The sequence below is a fragment of the Lontra canadensis genome, unplaced genomic scaffold, assembly GCF_010015895.1.
Source record: "Lontra canadensis isolate GAN:19392208 unplaced genomic scaffold, GSC_riverotter_1.0 scaffold61, whole genome shotgun sequence".
NCBI lineage: Eukaryota > Metazoa > Chordata > Mammalia > Carnivora > Mustelidae > Lontra > Lontra canadensis.
Genome location: NW_022631055.1, coordinates 1969445 through 1989938, shown reverse-complemented (window position 1 = coordinate 1989938; position 20494 = coordinate 1969445). Strand labels below are relative to the sequence as shown.

Below are 20494 nucleotides of genomic sequence, written 5' to 3'. Positions count from 1 at the left end.
TTTATTAATTAATTACTCACTTCCAAACTGAATGAGGACCTTTCCCCATGCCAGACAACAGGCGTTTCCCTCTCCCCTGGCTGCACATAGGCCGTTCTGTGGTTCGGTGCATGGGATACCTTTAAGTCTCAGGGCCAAGAATTGGATGGCTCCGGAAGCCTGATTTTGTGTAACCTCAACTGTTCAAAGCTTTCAGTCAGTAATGAATTTTTTTTTAACAGATGCATTCTTTAAATTTTCTCATACATGATGGCTGAACAATTTTACAAAGCCAGTTTTCTTGACTCAGTGGTTCCAGAGTCTAAGGAAGAATTGTAATGGAAGTTGGGATGGGAGTTGGATATTTGTATGTTGTAACTAAAGGTGACATTTGAAAAGGAAAGTGTTGATCTTGGGTTTGAATTGGTGGTGACGGAAAGCTAGGAGTCCTTGCCTGGTACTCCTCACAGGTGTCAGGCAGGGCAGAGAAGCATACTTCCTTTGTTGGGACTTGGCGAGAGATCCTGATGGAATTGAAAGCACAGTTGAATGAAGGATTCTTTTTGGTGGGATATTTAGCTCCATTATTCTCCCTTTAGGTGGGGAAAAAACATTCACGTAAGGCTTGCCTCCCACATCATCTCAGATCCAGGTAAAGTCCTTGGAATGTAGCATTCTGTTTAGAGCAGTGCGGACTGGCAAGGCAGACCTTGGTTCAACCCTTAGGACTGTACTTTGTGACTTTGGGCAAGTCACTGAACTTCTCTGAGCTTTAGTTTGCTCCTATGCAAAACATGTTTGGTAAGAACATCTACTTTATATAGTGGTTGAAAGAAGTCAGAGTTTTAGTGCTTAGAAGAGTACATGGCCCTTCAGTGAGTGCTTAGTAAACCCCAAGTACACTGGTGGATATGGAAGACAATAATTTAATTCCCTGATCATTTGGGATCGTGCTCATGGAGATTCCCACTTGTGTAGCTGAAGCCCTGGTTGATCAACCCCATTGGGTTCTGATCTTACCTTTGGCTGATTGTTGATGTCACCTAGACTCAAATCTCAGCAGTGAAGCTTTGACCCCTTGAATCACCTCTGGTCAGTTGATTCTAGGTGCTTTGCTCCTTCCTCTCTTTTGCCACCTGTTACTTCAAGTATAATTAACTGTTGGTGACTCTGGTGTGTTATTAAACTGAAAACCCTTCCAGCATGCATCCTAATTTCTTATTGCTTCGTATGGTGATTTACAGACACTTTTTTTTTTAATGGCATTTGTTTTTTCTGCAGATGAAATCTCAGGTAGCACCTGCTTACGAACTACTACTCTAGCATCCTGTAGACCTCAGTGTTTCTTCAGTGAATGTCACTTATTTTTGTATTAATATCCTCAATTCTCTATCTGTTAAAAGGAAAAATTAATATTTGCCTTATTTTGCTTATAAATGTTTTATAAATTTAAATACTGATTTGGCATTCTCCAGAAGATAGGCATGAAAATTCACGGTGACATTTTATTTATTTTAGAGTACTCACTGAAGACAGCATTTCGCATGTGACCTTTTGTGGTGCCCCGGGAGAGTGTTTTCCTCCAGCGGGTGCCCTTTTCATTTCCTGCTCATCAATCTCAGACCTGGGTTCTCTTATCAAATTAAGATGAATTGTATGTTTTCCCTTCAAATGGAAATGCCCTTTGAATATTTCAGAAATGGTATGTGCATAACCAACAAGCAGTCCAGGAATACAGAAATGGAAATCCTCCAGTCTCTGGTTGTGCTCCCTTGAGACAATTATAGTTACTGGTTTGGAAAGTAGCCATGCATATCGGGTTTTTTTTTGCTTGCTTACATTTAAATTTACATTTAAATATATGTACATTACACACACACACACACACACACACACACACACACACATATCTCCATAGGATCATGCTAAACACATGTACTGTTTGTGACTCTTCATTCATGGCCATCTTCCTAACCCATATACTGCAGATTCCCCCTCCTCTTTTTAATGCATATATACTGTTCTTTTACATGAATGCGTCTTATTTTAATTAACCTGTTAGTATATATATTTAGTTGTTTCTGGTCTTTCCTCTTTTGTTGTTGCTGATACCCCCCCTTTTTTTTTACACTTTCTTATAAAATATGCCGTCTGCGCCTTCTGTGTCTTTGTGTGCTTGCAGAAGTGTTTCCAGAAAGTAAATATCTACAGGTGTGATTTTGGTAGATGGGGGAAATGCATATTTTAAGTTTGATATTGCCCATTTACTCTCCCACCAACCACACACCAGTGTGCCCTTTTCTCCGTGTTTTCAGTAAGTGGCAGGATTGGTCTAAGGCATAGAGTTAGTTTACTTTTGCCTACTCTGACCTAGCCCTGTAAGTGGAACTTTCTGCCACCTCAGCGGAACATCTGTGGGCTTTGAGTCCTTCCCACCCAGTTCCAAGATTATTATCTTTATACAGGCTGTTGAGGAGAAACAACTAAAAAGTCTTCATTAAGCAAAAAATATGTCCCTGAAGAACAAATCAGCCATAGCATTCGGCTTTCCGGGCGTATCTAAGTAACAGCAGAAATGCTTCTCCTGTGACAGAGTTGCTTTACCCTCCCCCATTACCTCCACAGACTGGCAGTGCTACAAACAGCTAGGTCCCCACACCTGTTATAAGGACCAGACTCTGTGGGGTGGGAGATAAAGCCTTGCTTATGGGGATGGGAGGGTCCGGAGATGGGGGTCCTGCATGTGGGGGCACATTCAGGGATATTGTAAAGATAGACTATCTGTGTTGTGGGAAGGGATTTGCATTTAGGTTAAGCAATACTGTGCAACAGGTTTATGTTTCCACAGCAAATAGAACAACAGAAGAACCTGGATCCCTGTTATGCCCCTGCTCCTCCCCGTTTGTTGGTTTTTTCACATGAAAGAATTAAGGTAGATAACTGGCTGTAAGCTAGGAAGATTCAGTATGTTCTACGTCATACTTGGGGCACTGTCTTAATGAAACTACACTTAAAGCTTTGATTAGTGTTCCTATCGATGAAGAGTAGGTTTTGATTTAAAAAAAAAACAAAAACAAAAACCAAACTAATAGGAACTGCGCTGTCCTCCTTTGATTAGGGTGAGGGAGCCCTTGGTGCCACCCACACTATTGACTAGGTCATCATAGGGACTGAGACCAAAGTCTGTTCTTCTCCAGTTTTTTGTCCTTCTTTATTAAAACAAGGGAATGTACATTGTGTACTTAAGGGATCTGCCTGCCAAAACTGTAATATTTGGCTTTATAAGAAATCTTGTGTAACCACTCTGTGTGTGAGGTTGAGTAAAGCCACAAAGGAAGTTACCAGAATTGTTTTTCAGGGTTTGACCCTGTGAGTGATAACTTTCTCTTTTTCACTTTAATAGATCTTAAAAGTGACTAAATGGTGGTTGAGTGTGGGCATCAGTTATCAAATGCTGTGAATTCTCAAGGAGTTGAAAATTTCTTGCCGCTTTGGAAGAGGGCTCTGACTGCTGTCCAGCGCCTTTCCCAGTGCCTTCAGACTAGTTACTTAATAAATGGTTGTTCATTGGTTAATAGATTAACCCAAGAAGAAACAAAAATTAGAGGAGGACTGTGTGGCTGAAAGTTGGGTACTAGTGTAGAACATGTGCTGTTCTACACGGAATCATTTCGTGGGCAGTGAAATAGCTGGCTGAGTTCAAATACATAACCGAGGATTGGGTCAGAGCTTATCGTTCAGTAAATTACTTCCTGAATGAAGAACACTCAATGAGCAGTGAAAATTTTGGTTTGATACGCTAGGCTATCACTTAGAAAGTAGTGATAAACTCGAAAATTCTTTAGTTCAGTCCAGAAAGCGGCTTATCTTTACAACTTAGTGTTTAAAAAAAAAAATCTTGTCACAACTATTAGCTATTTCTGATAGGCAACTATAATTTGGACATCTTCTCCAAACACATGAAACCTTGGGCTTACTTGCATATTACAGTTGTAATTTTGGAGTTTGGCCTGGAAGTTGAAACAATCTTATTTAACTTCTCAGTCTTCCATTTCAACCCTGATAGTTTCTATAGGGAGTCATGGTGGCTGCCAAAGGGGTTTAGGTGACAAAATGGTAATGATCTTTAGGACAGAAGCCAGTTTCTAAATTCTTTTGTGTTTACATTTATTTGTTTTTAAATATAATTTCCTGTTAATTGGAAACTTGTCCTAATTCTAGTTCTAAGTGATAACTTGGCATCACTGCAACATTCTTTGTCTCAAACAGTAATCCTTTGCAGATTAAATTTGTAGATATAACTACTGGGAGGACTTCCATGATAGATTATTTTAGAAGGGCATTTCCACAACTGATTCATTTAGGAAATGATCATGTTAATAAGCGCTGTTTCATCCATGAAAAACAGACTACTTTGTGCTGACCTTTAAGTTTTTGTCCCTCCTTCTTATCTTTGTGTGTCTCTGATTTTATAAAAAAGAGTATCTTAGACTTTAGCTCTTTGGAATAGTGAATTAGAGATAAGTTGGATATCTTCCTCAAATAGGACAGCTATCAGAAGCTATTCTGAATGGCTAGAACTGGTGCGATAGCCTGGTGGCAGCATCAGCCTTTCTGAAAGCATTGAGGTACAGGAGTATCCTTTTGAATGCTGAATTTCTTACAGTAATGTAACTCTAGGGTACGAAAGAGACTTCTGTTTTTCTCCTTGCATTGTTGACCCTAAGAAATCTGGAAAACTGGAGGAGAGAGAATATCATAAGCATGGGCCAGGGTGCATGCTATTTGATTTTTAATACACTGGCTCAAACCAGCTGCATTGTCCACAGAATAGTATGGCAACCCTTTGTGTGCATTGCATGAAAGAAGAAACATAATAAATTCTAATTCTCACTACCCCTGCTTACTCCCAAGGCTCCTGTAATAAAAACCTACCTTAAGCCTTAAAAATGAAGGGATTTTATTTTCACCAGTGAATTTGTGTGCCACATGATGACCTGGATAAGATATATTATTTATTGCTTCTTTAATTGTTGCTAAGTAAAGGTAATCCCCTCCCCCCATATATGGCAATGAAATTAGCTTTATGAAGTTTTAGTGTACCCATTATGGTACCATACCGTCCTTTAAAAAATCCTGTCCTAGTCTGTATTAATGTTAGCATTCTCCCATATAAGTTGGCTACTTAAAGATGTGGGGTCTGTTTAGTTCCAAGCTTTTTCCACCTTTTGAGGATACACAAATTACCCTTATCTACCTGGGACTTCATATTTTTTAAGTTTCCTTCCAGGGAGAATGGGGGTGGGGAGAGGTGATGGCCAATAAAGTTTATATCAGGATAAGAACCAAGGACCTGAAGCTTGTGCACACAGGAAGTAGGAAGTTGGGAAACCTGGCCTCAAGTCTCCTGACTTACCCTCATCCTTTGAACGTGAAAGTGCAGCCTTGAGTTCTGGCCTGCGGTGTCCACTGTGTTGTGTCCCTCCTGACTACTGGGATAGCACTTTTAATCCTATTGTTTCAATGAAAATACTCCGAGGCAAGGGAGGGGAGAGGGCCCAGAGTTCACCCCCTGACTGCTCTGACATGCAGGCCACATCCTGTCGTGCGGGCATGTTTAATAGAGATTCAAATGGTCCCCAATACGGTATCTTGTTCTTAGCAAGTCTTCAATGCATATTTGCTAAGCTAATTTTATTTGAAAATGGAAACCAACAAGGGGGGTCCAGGACTAATGATACTCCAAAAATGTTTAAACCAGGAACTGATGAAACTTCAAGGACCGGGTAGTTAACTGTTAGCCTTTGCAGGCCACATAGGGTCTCTAGCATATCTCCTCATTTCTCCTTCAGTACACCCCCCCACCCCCAATATGAAAAAACATTATGGTCCATAGGCTGTACAAAAACAGGCTAGAGGCCAGAGTTTGCTCTTTCCTATTTTCAGTTGATCTTTTCAGTCACAAAGGAGCCGACCTGAGTGAGCGGGTATTGTTTTGGGAGGGTAATACCTTATTTTCCTCAGGCAGTGTGGGATGGTGGTGTGAGGAGGAGCTTTGGGATTCTTCAGGGTTCACACAGATGAGGGTTCTAATCCTGGATGTGCTTTTGCTACCCACGTACCCTCAGGCAAGTCTCCAGATTCTTTCTGTGCCTCATCCAGTTAGCACTGACGTTTTAATGAGCCAGGTGAAGTTAATGATGACCCTAACCCAGCATCCACCAGCTCAGGGGAGCCCTGTAGGACTGACTTCATCCTTGGTCCTGCAGACTCTCCCCGGCTGCAGCTTCAGGCTGTTTCCTGCTGGAATGTCAGGCTCATGATAGTGCTTCTTGCCTGTGAAGGAACTTAAAAGTGTGCCTCCCAATTTCAGATAAATTTAGTGAATGGTTTCTAGATATTTCTTGAGATGTCCTGTTTTTGTTTTTTTTTTTAACCTTTATCATATTTGGTTGTTGGGTTTTTGTTTTTTTTTTTAAAGATTTTATTTATTTGAGATAGGGGTGGGGCAGAGGGAAAGAGAGAAAAGCAGACTCCCGCTGGAGCAGGGAGCCTGACACAGGGCTTGGTTCCAGAGCCCCAAGCTCATGACCTGAGCTGAAGTCAGCCGCCTAACCAACTGAGCCACCCAGGCTCCTCTATCATATTTTGTTGGTTAAGACATATGTAACAAACTTCAGAAACATCTTTATCAAAACACAGTTACAAATTACAAACTTCCAAGGATTAAGTTGCATTTATTTTAAATATTGGGGGGGGGGAATCTGTTATTAGTGTCAAATAAATGAGGTATTGTTACTCAATCCATTATAATCCCATTGCCCAAGGCTTATGAAACCTATTGGTTATAATCATTAATGACTGTGTAACCTTTGGCACAGGATGCCTCTGTTTCTTCAGCTGTAAGCTTGGAATAATAATAAATATATTTAATAACAGTGGGTCTAAATAAATCAATAGATTTAAAGCAGAAGAGGTTCTGGCACATGGGCTCAGTAAATTTTAATATGTTATTGTTGCTACTGTAGCAGCTGTAGTAATTCCTTTGGAATCACCAATGTGAATCAGGGTACTGACAGTAATTTTTTAGACAGTATAATAAAATTCAGTATTACTTAATAGTTGCCTTCCTGGAAAATTATGTACAATTCAGATTTTTAGTAAGATTAAATAATGTTCTTTTTTTAAAATAAGCTTCATTGATGGATTGTTTTGCACTGGAACCAATCATTTCCTTTTATCATTTACTTGTATTTTTTCCTGTGAAGTCTTTTTAATATTTTTAAATAAATATAAAACACTAACATACATTTCCAAGTTCATCAAATACTCTTTTCAAGGTGTGAATTTCCCCAGAAATTAGAGTGATTTGATAAATTTGGTTTTATTTATTTATTATTTTTATTCCTCTGAGTATAGTTGACACACAGTGATTCAACAACTCTGTAGGTTATGCTTTGCTCACCCAGGTGTTGCTACCATCTGCCACCATACAGTGCTGTTAGAGTACCATTGACTATATCACCTGTGCTGTGCATTTTATTTCCTTGACTTACTCATTCCATAGCTGGAAGCCTGACTCTCCCATGCCCCTTCACCCATTTGCTCATCCCACCCTCCTGCAGCCATCACTTTGTTCTCTCTGTTGATGGGTCTGTGTCTGCTTTTTGTTTTATTCGTTTGTTTTGTTTTTTCGTTTACACATATAAGTGAAATTTTTCTCTTTTTTAAAGGCATTTAATTTTCCTTTCTTGTTTTGGCATTTTACACTACTTACTTCACCTTAGTTCTCCGCTTTGCTCTTGTTGAGAAGAGCCAGTGGTATTCCAACGGCCATTTGCTTTCAGAGTTCGCTCCTACCATCCATCACCTTAGCCACCTCCACAGTCTTGACTTTTTGTGGATTGTGACTTTAAGGGGCTTGCCTTGAAGCGATGACCAGGACTGGGAGGCAGGACCCCTGGGAATCAGCCTTCTTTCTCAGCTCATTATTGTGAGTCTCCCTCTGCAATGCCTTAGTTTCCAGTTGACAGAATTGGGCTGGGCTACCAAAAAAAAAGACCTGCTATAAGCCGCAAGCAGGGCCTGTTCCACTGATGTAAATCGTAGGTGTAAGGTTATAGAGAGTTCACAGTTGTTCTGTAGTCTGCATATCAGACTGTTAAGTGTTAGCAGAGAATTGCATATTTGCCCCACATGCATTTAGAACAGATGTTTTCATGTGTTTTGTCCGTGAAGCAGGTTAAACTGTTAGGAAAAATATTTTAACTGAAGTTCTATTTATATACAGATTAGCAAACATAAATTAAAGGCCCGCCCGCACGCAGACTAACCCGTCACAGGGAGGCCTTTAGTCAAAAGATTAGTTTCCTTCCTTTTGCTGCCTCAAGATAACAGTTTGATTCTCTATTATCAATACAGCCAGTTGCCTGTTTCCGGTTTCCTGCTCTGTGTGTTTTGCATGTTGCTCATGGGAAATGATTTATTTTTTCAAGCCAAGGCACATATGGGAACTCCACCCTACTCTAGTCTTTTGTTTTGAATTAAGATTCCTTTTTTTTTTTTAACAACTCGAGAATTGAACTTTAATGGATAAATTGTTAAAATTAGTATAAATTAAGTCTTGTGACTGTTGTCCAATTTGGTCATGTTAAGATAATGTTATAATTACACCCTTATGTATTTTGCTGCCTCAGTCTGCTGTATATGTATGTGATGGCAGTTGCCACAAAACAAAATGAAAAATAAAAACTTTTCAAACTTTTCAGGTTAGCTTTGGACCCCTTTTATTCTGAAAGACCGTACCACAAAATTGCATTATTATCATTTATCAGACCTTGAGGAACAGTTGCAAGAAGCAATTCAGTTATGAAAGAGTTTTCGTTGCTGTACAGTGATAACATTTAACTTCTTAGGCCCCATCTTTGTGATTTGAAATTTCTTTCCTCAGTAATATCAGCAGGACCACCAGTAGCAGTAGGCTTTACGAGCGCCTGTTTGTTGGGCATTGCAAGGTTGCTGGTTCATTCAACAGATGTTTGTTGTGTACTCATTCTGCCAGGCATACATATGGTGGGGCACTAAACAGAAGTAGAATTGAGTCCTTTTTCCTGGGGGCAATTACAGGCTAGTTGAGAAAAAGCGTACAGGATACTGATATGTGATAAAAACAGATCACATCCCATCAAATGAGGGCTTGTTGAAGGGCTAATCTTGGCCTGGGGTCTCAAGGAAAGATAAGAGAGGAGGAAGGGCCTTCCAGGTTCAGAGAATGGTGTAAACAAAGAAATGTGCGTGAATTTGGGAGAATTTGGAACATAACATAAGACCTGTGAATGTGTTGGGGGATTCCAGAGGAAATTATGCCTTCTCTGCAGAGGCTGCTCTGGACCCTTGAATTCTCATCTCTGCATTTTGGACTGTCTTGTGGATGGCTGGAAGCCGTTGAAGGTTTTTTTGGTACAGTGGTGTGACTTTGAGAAACCACTGTTTGGGGAAGGTGACTACAACAGTAATGCTTAAGATGGGTAAAAATGAGGGGTACCTGGGGCTGGTCCATTTAGTAGGGCATATGACTCTTGACCTCAGGGTCCCGAGTTCCAGCCCCATGTTGGGTGTAGAGACTACTTAAATAAATAAATAAAAACATTAAAAAAAAAAAAAAAAAGATGGGTAAGAATTGAGAAAGGCATGAGGGACTTCAGTAATTGTTGAAAGATGGGACCTGAAACCATCCTAATTATAGTGAGCTTTTTCTTCCAAACACCCAGAAATACATCTTGAAAAGATTGTCCTGGTAGCTGATCCTGTACTATTTTGTAATATCTTTTGTTATTTTTTGACTTTCCATTTTGTTTCCCCAGCTAGACTAACTAGTTTATTGAGGGCAGGAGACCTTGACTTAGACACAGAGTTCTACATAATAGTAGGTGCTTTGTAAATACTTGAGCTTATTAACACTCTTAACTTCAGATTAGCCCTTACCCAGACAGTTATAATATTGTCCATTTAAATAATTCAGACATTCATGGGGCTGTGTTCATGGGATGCTTGCTCCATCGCCTCCTTTTGATTTCTTCTCAGCTTCCGTCCTCGTTTCTCAATTCCTACTGTGAACCCACATCTACACCTACCATAGCAATCAGTCTATCCAGAGAAAAATTGCACATTTGCCACATCTTCCCTTAAGATAGGCCACTATCTTAGCATAATTGAAGAGGATCCTGGTAAGAAAATATTCTTGGGTTATACCAGCAGGTTCAGACTATTTGAAAAGTAGAAGAAAGATCTTCTCTCTGCAGCCAGGTATAAATCTAGGCTTTGAGGGGTCATTTGTCAGTTCCTGTTTCTGAATTTCCTTTATTTTCCATCCAGAAATGTTCCATGCCTTCGGGCCTTTCTTCGCCCCTGGCTCCCATCCCCTTTCATAGCCAGAATTGTGGCATATGGTGAACGTGGTTGTGTTTAGCACTCTGTGCACGGGGTGTTGCCAAGAGATGCTATACAATCATTTCCATTGCACAATGCCCTTCTGTTCATCAAAGCTATTTCTCTATCCTTTAGCTTAACTTATGCTAACATGGTGTTCATTTTTCCAATTACAGCGGATTTTCCAGAGTAAATAAATGTTGAAGCATTACAGTTTTCCAGTATTGATGGCGGTCATTCCCTCAAAAGTCAGTTATGTGCTTTGAAGGGGATGAAGATGGAGAGGATATTCACAGCCTTTTGGTTAAAATTAGGCAAGAACGTTTTCTGGTATAAATATTTCATCTCTTTTCCCAAAGTTATTTATCAAAACCCGAAGACAGTGAATCTAGGTACTTAAAGAAGACGGTGTAGCCAAGCATGCATCCTAATTGCCTAATTCGTTTTAACCTGACTGAGCAGTGGAAGAGACAGAGAAACACCCAAGGACACTCAGTAGTATATGCCAGCTCTGGCTCTCCTGGCTGCTGATGTGGAGCACCGCTTATCCTCCCCGAACCCTGAGCTGTGGTGGAGATACCTCTCGTGTCCCACCTCCTTGACAGAGTTGCTGTGCACGTGCATCACAGTGTAACTGCAGACACGCCATCTTACCAAAGTCTGTTTTCAAGAAAGTGCACCATAGAATTTTACTTACGATTCACTCCTTTCGGGGACCAGAAGCTGGCGCGGGTGTTGCCACTCACTCAAGGTTGGGTTTTCTCTTCTGCTTCTCAGTGGTTCTCACTTTCTAGGTGGCTGGCTAATTTTTCTCCGAGCCTGTGGTGCCAGAGAATTAGCTGGAGGGATCTTAACACCTGGAGCCACTCCTGGTTGCTAGGTTTTCAGGGTTCTGAGGACATATTGGTAGAATTAGTGGGTCTTGGAAGCTAATTTTGAGAGTAGCTTTAGTCTTTTCCTGACTCCCGCTACTGCATTGACACATAGACTCACCGAGCCCCTTCCCACTGGTTCCTTCTGCCCTTTCTTCACCTGGTTCCCCAGGTTACTGTCTCTGGGCTGCTAGCACTGCAGGTGCCTCAGGTCCTGCCTTCCACTGGGCAGTTGTGTCCTCAGGTATGATCTTGGTTTCTACTCTGCCTACCACACTGTACCACTCATTGTGAAGAGGGGTCAGTGAGGAACTTTGGAACCTGAAGGCCCTCATGTGGACGAGTGGGGAGACCCATATTCTCTGTGGCTCTGTGGGTGGAGTGAGCCTTGCTGGGCCATAGAGACCTATCTAGACTGGACAGAGACACTGTCCAGTAGTTGGAGTTACCTAGTGATGGAGCAGACCCTTTCATAAAATAAGGACTTGGGTTAGGATGGTGAGATGGTAGGTGATTCTAGATCTTGTATCATGGAAACCTGTTGGGTTTTGTGTTTTAATGCCATGCTAGGGGCATTATTGCATTGTGGTTGAGAACCCAGGCTTTGGAGCCAGCCTGCCTGGAAAGTTACTAATTCTGCCAGTGGAAGTAGCTGTGGGGACTGTAAAGCACATAGATAACCTACCTAGGACATAGTAAGTCTCAGTGATGATATTGTTACCTTAAGAAAGAAAGAACAAGATGTTTTCTTTCAGTAAGACTATTAACAACCTACAGCCATGTCCACACACATAGTTTCCCCCCTTTCTGGGATTTTTAAATAGCTGGCCCCAGGTACAGTAGCAGGGATGTTTTTGCCTTTGAAAGAGTGTTGTTTTAGAGGACTTCTAAAACCTTGTTCCACCCTGCGGGCATGTGGCTCCAGGATCCTGGATCTCAGCTGGTTTGAACGGATGAGAGCACTGCTCTGCTGGCCCAGAGGAGAAGGAGCTGATTTAGTGAGCATTTACAACATGCCAGGCCCCGTGCTTTGTGCTTCACCTCCTCATCCAGTGCTAGAGGGATTTTAGGTCAGTCTTTAAATGAATACAGTGTGGAGGGGGAGGGGGCGAGGACTGGCACAGCTGAGAGGTGCTTACCAGGACCGTGGAGGTGCCTGTTCCTGGGAGGCAGCACTTACCAGGTTATGGGCAGGGCTGTGGTGGTTGGGGGAAGGGAGGAACAGGGAACCTGCTCCAGTGTCAGGCTCAACCATGTCAACTCCTTGGGAGCAGATGCAGACATGACTTGGCCTAAGGGGCAGAAATGCCCACTGCCATACGGGGCCAGAGAGCCTCCTACACCTGTGGTTGTCCTGGAGGCTGAGGCAGTGGCAGCTGCTACTGTTCTTTCTTGCAAAGAAGTAATAAGTGCTTTGTGGGATGAGTGGGGTTGAAGGTACAGAGATTTCTCCTGCTGTGGCCAGCATGTAGACCATCAGGATCCCAAAGCCTTGGATGTGAGCTAAGAGAGTAATGAATGAACAATACCCCCAACTCATGCGTGTCTCTCTCTCTCTCTGGGAAGTGCAGTTTGAGACACCACGGATGCCAGTTCCTTTTGGTGGAAGCCCAGAATGTCTATACCAGGATTTCCCAGCCTGGGCACCACTGACATTTTGAGCTAGATAATTCCTTGTGGGGGCTGTCCGTGCACTGTAGGGATGTTTACCAGGTCCCTGGCCTCTACGCACTAGATGCCAATGTAGCACCCATCCCCCCCCAGGCACGACAGTCAAAAATGTCACCAGACTGCTGCATGTCCTGAGGGGAGGTGAGAACCACTGGCCTAAATAACCAAATCAGGGGCACCTGTGTGGCTCTGCCTTTGGCGCAGGTCATGGGCCCCGGGTCCTGGGATTGAGCCCCACATCGGGCTCTCTGCTCGGCAAGGAGCCTGCTTCCCTCTCTCTCTCTCTCTGCCTGTCTCTCTCCCTACTTGTGATGTCTGTCAAATAAATAAACTCTTTTTTCAAAACAAATAAATAACCAAATCGGTATGGAATTTGTAAGGGCTCCCATTTCTTGTTAATCAGATTTGCCTCATACGGGTAGAACTGGAAGTGGGCTCTCCTTTCTTGACCCCTCCCACCACGTCCTTACACAGTTCTGGCACAGTGACAGCAGCTCGGGCTTGGAAACATGCCTCTGGACTGTCTTCCATCGTCTGTGCCAACGGCCTCCTGCTCCTTCTCAGGCAGGCGTCTGGTTGTGAGGGCAGGGGTGATGTCATTGTGCCTTCCCAGGAAGGGTGGAACAAAGGACAGAGTCCCCAAGGACATGCCGCCTCATCCTCAGCTAGGCTGCTGGGTAGATTTTTTTTTTCTCTCCCTTTCCCTCATTCAGGCCTCAGAAATGTTTTTCACCAAGCTATCCATTGTAAGAGGACACACTAAGTTGACTGGACTTTGTGTGTCACTGCTGAGCCCATTTCCTGCCCCTAGTGTGCCATGAGAGTGTTGGTTCTGGTCCGGTCCCTGGATGGAATCTTCCTTGCCTTTTCCAGTGCGTGGTGTGAGCTGGAAGAACTTGGGTCTTATGTGACTTCCCTGGCACGCTTACATGACCTGGGGTCTGCTCATAGGCTATGTGGGGAACATAAAAGAAAGCAGGAGTAAGGACAAGAAAGCAAGCTCTTGTTGCCTCCTTTTATTTTTGTTCAGGTTCTTCTCTCCCTTCTTCCTGGAGTTTCTGGGGACCTGAGGAGCCCTCTTCACAGAGATCCCCAGGCTGTGTGGAACAGTTTTATTTCCCCTCAGTGCTCTGCTCTGCCTGTGGCCTCTCTGCCTCCTCCTGGGGGAGGAGAGTCAGGGCTGGGCTGTAACTCTCAGAACTGGGTGCTGGGGGGGTGCACTTACTGTCTTTGGAAGCAGGTCTCTGGAATCCCCTCATAAAGGAGCCTGTTGATTCAGAACCTAAAAGAAGCCAGGAGTGTTTCTTTAATGTGAGATTCACCCAAAGGAGTGACAGTTGGCTGAGGAACACCTTTTGTGCTTGTATATTCAGAAATACCATAATCCAAGCAGGTTTTTGTTTTGATCTTGTTCCCTTGATAGGCTGGGTGTGGTAGTGACTTTGAGCCCAAACCCTTTAATAAAAGCCTTGATACTCATCAAGGGCTTTATTAAAGACATTTCCAACTCCAGTGTAGCACATAAAATGTATTTAAAAAAATTAGTTGACCCTAAATACATCTGAACCAGGAGTTACTTGCCGTCTGTGAAGTGTACTTAGGAGAAGCTTAATATCTTTGTATTGTGTTCTGGACCTCCTCTTTCAAAACACCCAACTTTCAGCCAAAAAATGCAGCTCCTTGTGTCAGTGTCATGAAGTTGCCGTCCATCATGATGATTGTGTGATTAATAATGCACGTGATCATCTCTCTGTGACTTCTCATGATGTTACTGGTACAGCTTCTTTTTCATCCACACTGTGCCCCTTACTACCTATTTCTCGTTCCCTCAGTCCTGCCCTTTCTGATCCTTTGTCTGTTTTGGGTTGGCCTTTGTCCCAGGGGATGGCCCTCTTTTCCGCTGGACAGACTATTCATTTAGAGAAAGGCTGAGCTCACCGCAGCAGGTGGCCAGCTGCCTCACCTGCCAGGCTCTCCACAGTACAGGCTCACCTGCTGTGGGCTCTGCCTGGCTCCCTCCCTGTGCTGGGGTAGCTGGAGGCTTCCTCAAAGCCTTCCAGGGAGACCTCCCAGGATGCTCTGGCCCACCTGGGAGCCTGGTACCCCTGGGCCACCAGTACATGCCTGTAAGCAAAGGTTGCTTTTGAGTTGTCACCTAGTAGTGGTGAAACACAAAAAATTTTGGGGATCTGCTTTCTTTTTTTATAGATTAATGCATAAGCTTTGGTGGGTTTGGGCTTAACACTGGAAGGAATAGATCTTGAAGGGTCTTTTGGCACCCATTCATGCTAAAGAACCAGAAGTGGGGTGAATAGCTGACAAAGGGTGTATCTGTAGAAAACAGTGAGTGAGTACGAATGAGTACAGGGGGTACATTCTGTGTGTCCCTGTTGAAGGTTTCAGCAGCCTGCATTTAGAACATTCTTCAGAGGCAAGAAGTTTGTAAGCCTCTTTGTGTGGATGTGAAAAGCCACTTCTGGGCAGATCTGTCTAGAGTTTTAGGCTTTGAATTGGACAGAACTTGATCACTGATGCTTGAAAAACTACTGTTTCCTGGATGACTTCGTTATTCTACTACCATACTTTAGACCATAAGCTATCAGTTGCCTTTTCAGTGAATGGTTAAAGTTTGGAGATCATAGCTATCCACCCATCTTGTGGAAGGGGACCCTGAACCCAGTATTTCAGCACATTTTTGGCAAAACCTTGGGACCAGGCTCTGCTCTCCCAGTGCCCAGCCGGATCTCTTTGCATCTCACCGTGTTGCCTGCCATTTTCTCTGTTGTTCATGGGGGCATGGGACTTGGCAGGTAAGAGTGTCATTACAAATCATGTCATGAGGCGCCTCGGTGTCTCAGTTGTTAAGCATCTGCCTTAAGCTTGGGTAGTGATCCCGGGGTTCTGGGATAGAGCCCTGCGTCAGGCTCCCTGCTTGGCGGGAAGCCTGCTTCTCCCTCTCCCAGTCTCCCCGATGATGTTCTCTATTCTCGCTATGTCTCTGGCAAATAAATAAATAAATAAATAAAATCTTGGGGGGTGGAAAAAACAAATCGAAGTCATGAGTGAATCCATCTTCTAATCCTTTGTACATGAGGGAAGCAATTTCCTACTGTCTCCTTAGCTTTTCTACCCCGCATCCCTCCATATACTGTGTACTTCCCTAACACATGCCTTTTGGAGGAATGATCATAGCTGCAACGTATACATTAGAAACTTTACAAAACATTAGGCTGCTGGGCAGGGCTGCACAGGCCTCCCCTGTGATCTACTGTATCCTCTGGCCTCTTCATCAAAGAGCAAAGAAAATGGAATGGATGAGAGCAAGGATATTCTGCTGGTGGTACGTCTAGGGGCTCGGATGTGTTCAAGGGTTCTATGGTTCCAATATTCCTGAAGAGTTGATCATAGTTAAGAGGAGCTAAGTTGAAGTCTCATTAGCGTGTAGTTTTCCTGTTCTTCTTTTGGGGTCTTGTGACCCCGCTAGCACATAGCTGCTGCCACCGTGCTGTAGCTGATGGTAAAGGGAGCTCTCTTCTGCTTGCAGATGAACGCGAAGCCGTGCAGAAGAAGACCTTCACCAAGTGGGTCAATTCCCACCTGGCCCGAGTGTCCTGCCGGATCACAGACCTGTACACTGACCTTCGAGATGGACGGATGCTCATCAAGCTGCTGGAAGTCCTCTCCGGAGAGAGGCTGGTAAGTGGGACTGTTTCTAAGTGACTTGCACCACAGGTCAGAGAATGTTTTTGAAAAATCAAGTGTGGGCTTCTTCCTGATGAATTTTGCAATTAATGATTGATGTTTTTGAGAAGGATAATCTTGATAAGTGAGATGAGCATGTTGGAAAAAGCTCCTGTGTACCGTTGTGAGTCTAGGTGATATTCTTGAACTGTAATTAAACAGCCTCGTTCTGGTAATTGGTGAAGTTACTACCCTTGGTCTGAAAGATCTTGGCTGGTGTCCCCTGTTAAACAGGGCCCAGTGCTGGAAATTGAAGGGCCAGACTCAGGCACTGGCTCCAAGATGAATCTCTCTCCCACGAGGTCATGGAATAATTTTAAATCTGTTTCTTAAAGGTTCTCTGGAAAATCTGAGCTGCCGTTACAAGGTGGCAAGAATTGAATTCAGTAGTCTCTGGTGTTTTTTGCCTTCTTCCTTGCATACTTTTAATTTTGGGGATGGAGGAAGAGGCTGCTGTTTTGTCCTCTCCTTGGAAACACAGAGCTTCTGATCAGTTCACTGTGTTGTTTTGGGCAGTGGAATTGCCAGCCTACACTGAAAGTTCTGTCCCCATTCTGTTTCCCAGAGCTGTTGCGGCTGTCTCGGATGTGACTTTTGTATATGAACCTTAAAGCAGTCCCTGTAACTGACCCAACAGGTTTTGTCTGGTCTTGATTTGAAAATAGGTGCTAAATTGTACCAGAGCATATGTAGTTCCGTAGGTGGTAGTGGGACTGAGCCAAACGGTGACACCTAGGGATAGAGCCTCACATCTGTAGTGATATCACTGGGAAACTATGACGCCGCTAGTTGGCAGGACTGCCAGAAAGCCTTATTTTTAACTTGAGCTCCACCCTGTAGCTCGACAGCCCCACGGGTCTGTATGCAGACAGACCGACACACCTCCGACCACAGGCAAGGGGCTGCCCTGTTAGCAGCCAACCAGTAGAACTGCCTCTTGACCCTGGGTGAAAACAGAGTTTTCTCCCTCCCTGCCCCTCTGTTCAAGAACAGAGTCCTATAAAAGTTGGTGAGGCCCCATCTCATCTGTAGTAAGTTTTGTCTCTGCTCATGGTTCCCCAAGCATGCAGGTCTTATTACCTCATCCTCTTTGAGAGTTTTGGGTCAAGCTAAACAAACTCAAAAAGTAAAGGAGGCTGATTTCCAAGACCATGGTGGCTTCCCTGAAGGTAGTTTTTTTTTGTTTTGTTTTTTAAGATTTTATTTATTTATTTGGCAAACAGAGAACACAAGTAGGCAGAGAGGCAGGCAGAGAGAGAGAAGAGGAAGCAGGCTCTCTGCTCAGCATCGAGCCCGATGTGAGGCTCAATCCCAGGATCCTGTCATTTATTGCATTTTGATTTTTTTTTTTTTTTGAAGTGTGTCTTATGTGAGAACCTAGGGTAAAATTATTGTGATATGTACCTTTAAATTTAATTTTTAGGGTTTTTTTTGTTTGTTTTGTTTTTAAAATTTTATTTTTTAAGTATTCTCTACACCCAATGTGGGACTCGAACATACAACCCCAAGATTCAGTTGCATGCTCTACCGACTGAGCCAACCAAGTGCCCCTAAATTAAATTTTTATAAGCAGACTTTTCCCCATACCTCTCAACTCCTTTTTTTCTTCTTAAACGTTTAGTCTAGTGTGATTATTTATTGATTTTATTTTGCTTGTTTTTGAAAATGACTGAAAAAAATCATTTAAATGTCATGTGGTTAGAAATTACTTTGAACATTTATTTTGGTTCCAGTAGGGTCCAGTGTTCCAGGCTGTAGGGAGCAAAGTGTTCACCTTTGAAGGTCCATAATTCTTTAATATGAAGAAGATTGTGTCTTGATAACGTCCACATAACAAGTGGGATCAGCCCCATTGCCTTTATTCTGAACAGGGTAACAAAAACTTTAGTAAGGGAAAAGAAAGCAACTAGCAAAGCATAATTCTTAGTCATGTGCAGATCCCTCCCACTCCTTGCTTTATTTGTTCTTTAAAAATATATATATAGATATTTTTTAAAAAATTTTAAGGCACCCAGAGACCTAGAAGAGTAGGGTGGAGAGGAACATAGGAATGGGTGCCATCTCCAACCTCTTAGGCAGTGAGTGCCAGAAATTGTGTTTAGCAATGACATACTACTTTGTGAACCCCCAGGTGCCTTACCTTCATTATTCATTCCTCATAGCGAACCCTGATTATAGGCAGTCTGATTAATGTTCTTATTCCAAAAATAAGGATACCATAGATAGTGACCTAAAGCTCTTATTCATTCAGACTGAAGATTTTCAGCCCCTTTAGCCCTGTGGTTTATTTGGTTCATGGAACTTTCTGGAGGGGACACAAACTGTTCTCTGCTGTTGGCAGTGGAGGCTGTGGCAACTCCAGTTAGAGACCATCCCTGTAGGAGATGACCTCCCTGAGGGCTTATCCCAAAGGATCCTTGCATATTCAGAGTATGAAACTAATGAGGCGGTTAGAGCTTCCAGGCCTGGGTAAATTCTTGTCCACAGCTAAATGCTTATGGTCGGATAGCATTCGGTTAGTTCTGGACTTTCTGCACCGTGATCCCAGACCCTGTGTGACATAAACATTTGCCTTCCGTCTGGACCTGTGTCTCAGTATTTTAGCCCCATGCCTTGCCATCAGCTAGGCAGTATATAACAGATGAATGTCTGAAGAACTAGAATATCTGTTTACTTTATTAATAAATTCTTGGAGTCGGGTAATCCTTTTTTTACAGAGGAGGAAATTTGTCTGATTTTTATGAAGTTCAAAGAAACATTATCTTAATGACCCAAACAATTCCACCCTAACCCCATTCCCATCTTGGTAGAATTTGAGTTACATTTGAACACGTTTTAAGTAGGCATTTGGGTTATCAGGACACTCGATTCTGCTGTACTGGGAACGTCAGAAGGCAGAAATCCCCTTCTGTGGTCCTGGCTTGGATAGGATCTGTGTCTGGAGATGTCCCTCTCTTTGCTTTAGGTTATCTCAGTCTGTGGAGCAATGAGGAAACTTTGAGGCTGAGCCAGGAAGCTTTTCTCGTACTTGGGTGGGCTGGGTTGTTGACTAAAAAAACCATTTTTTTCCCCCATATCTTCCTCCAAAATTACAATGGACTGTAATTCTTCATAAAAGGTGCTGCTTTAAAATTCCCTTAAAAAATATAGACCCACCCTTGACTTCCACCCTTGACTTCCATGTCAACTGAGCAGATCAAAGCTATGACCACAGAACTTGTGTCAGTCACTTCATCATTGGTCCCAGATCCCAGGGCCTTGGGAATAATATTGGCTTGGACTTTGGGGGTGAGGTGGAGCCCACAGGTCACAACCCAGGTTTGAGGCTTGCCTGTGCCTGCCCCCTTTCCTTTATGGGCCTCAGAAGTGAAGACTGGTTCTAAGTAAGCCCAGTATTCTGCCTTGTTCCTGCCAGATAGAGCACTCACCTCTGACCCAGAGAGGACAAGGTTTTCTGAATACTCTATCCTCCCCCCAGAGCACTCACCTCTGACCCAGAGAAGACAGGGTTTTCTGAACACCTCTGCCCTTCCGCCCAGCTCCTGCCATTTCCAATGCAGATGGCACTGGTTTTTGCTTGCCTATTGTTTTCCTGATATTCTGTCTTGCTCTGGTAATCAGCATCAAAGAAGAGAAATCAACAACAGGATTTTTCTTTTCTTTGCTACTATTAATGCCAAAACAGGCCGAGCTAGGTGGGGAAGATAGATTTACCAAGAGATTTGTTAAGCCTTAAATCCCATTTTGAACTGCCCTGGGGGAGTTTTACATAAAGCCTTTGTTAGGAGAGTCATACCGGCATG

At 43.1% G+C, this 20494-nt stretch overlaps 1 protein-coding gene across 6 annotated transcripts in view; it reads left to right on the top strand.

The window, feature by feature from the left end:
* SPTBN1 (spectrin beta, non-erythrocytic 1) overlaps nucleotides 1–20494 on the top strand; it is a 193584-nt gene that overhangs the window by 104975 nt on the left and 68115 nt on the right. For all 6 annotated transcript variants that reach the window (XM_032877774.1, XM_032877775.1, XM_032877772.1 and 3 more), the window contains one exon: nucleotides 16495–16646. In XM_032877774.1, the coding sequence (XP_032733665.1) occupies nucleotides 16495–16646 (152 nt within the window). The remainder of the gene's footprint in view (nucleotides 1–16494; nucleotides 16647–20494) is intronic.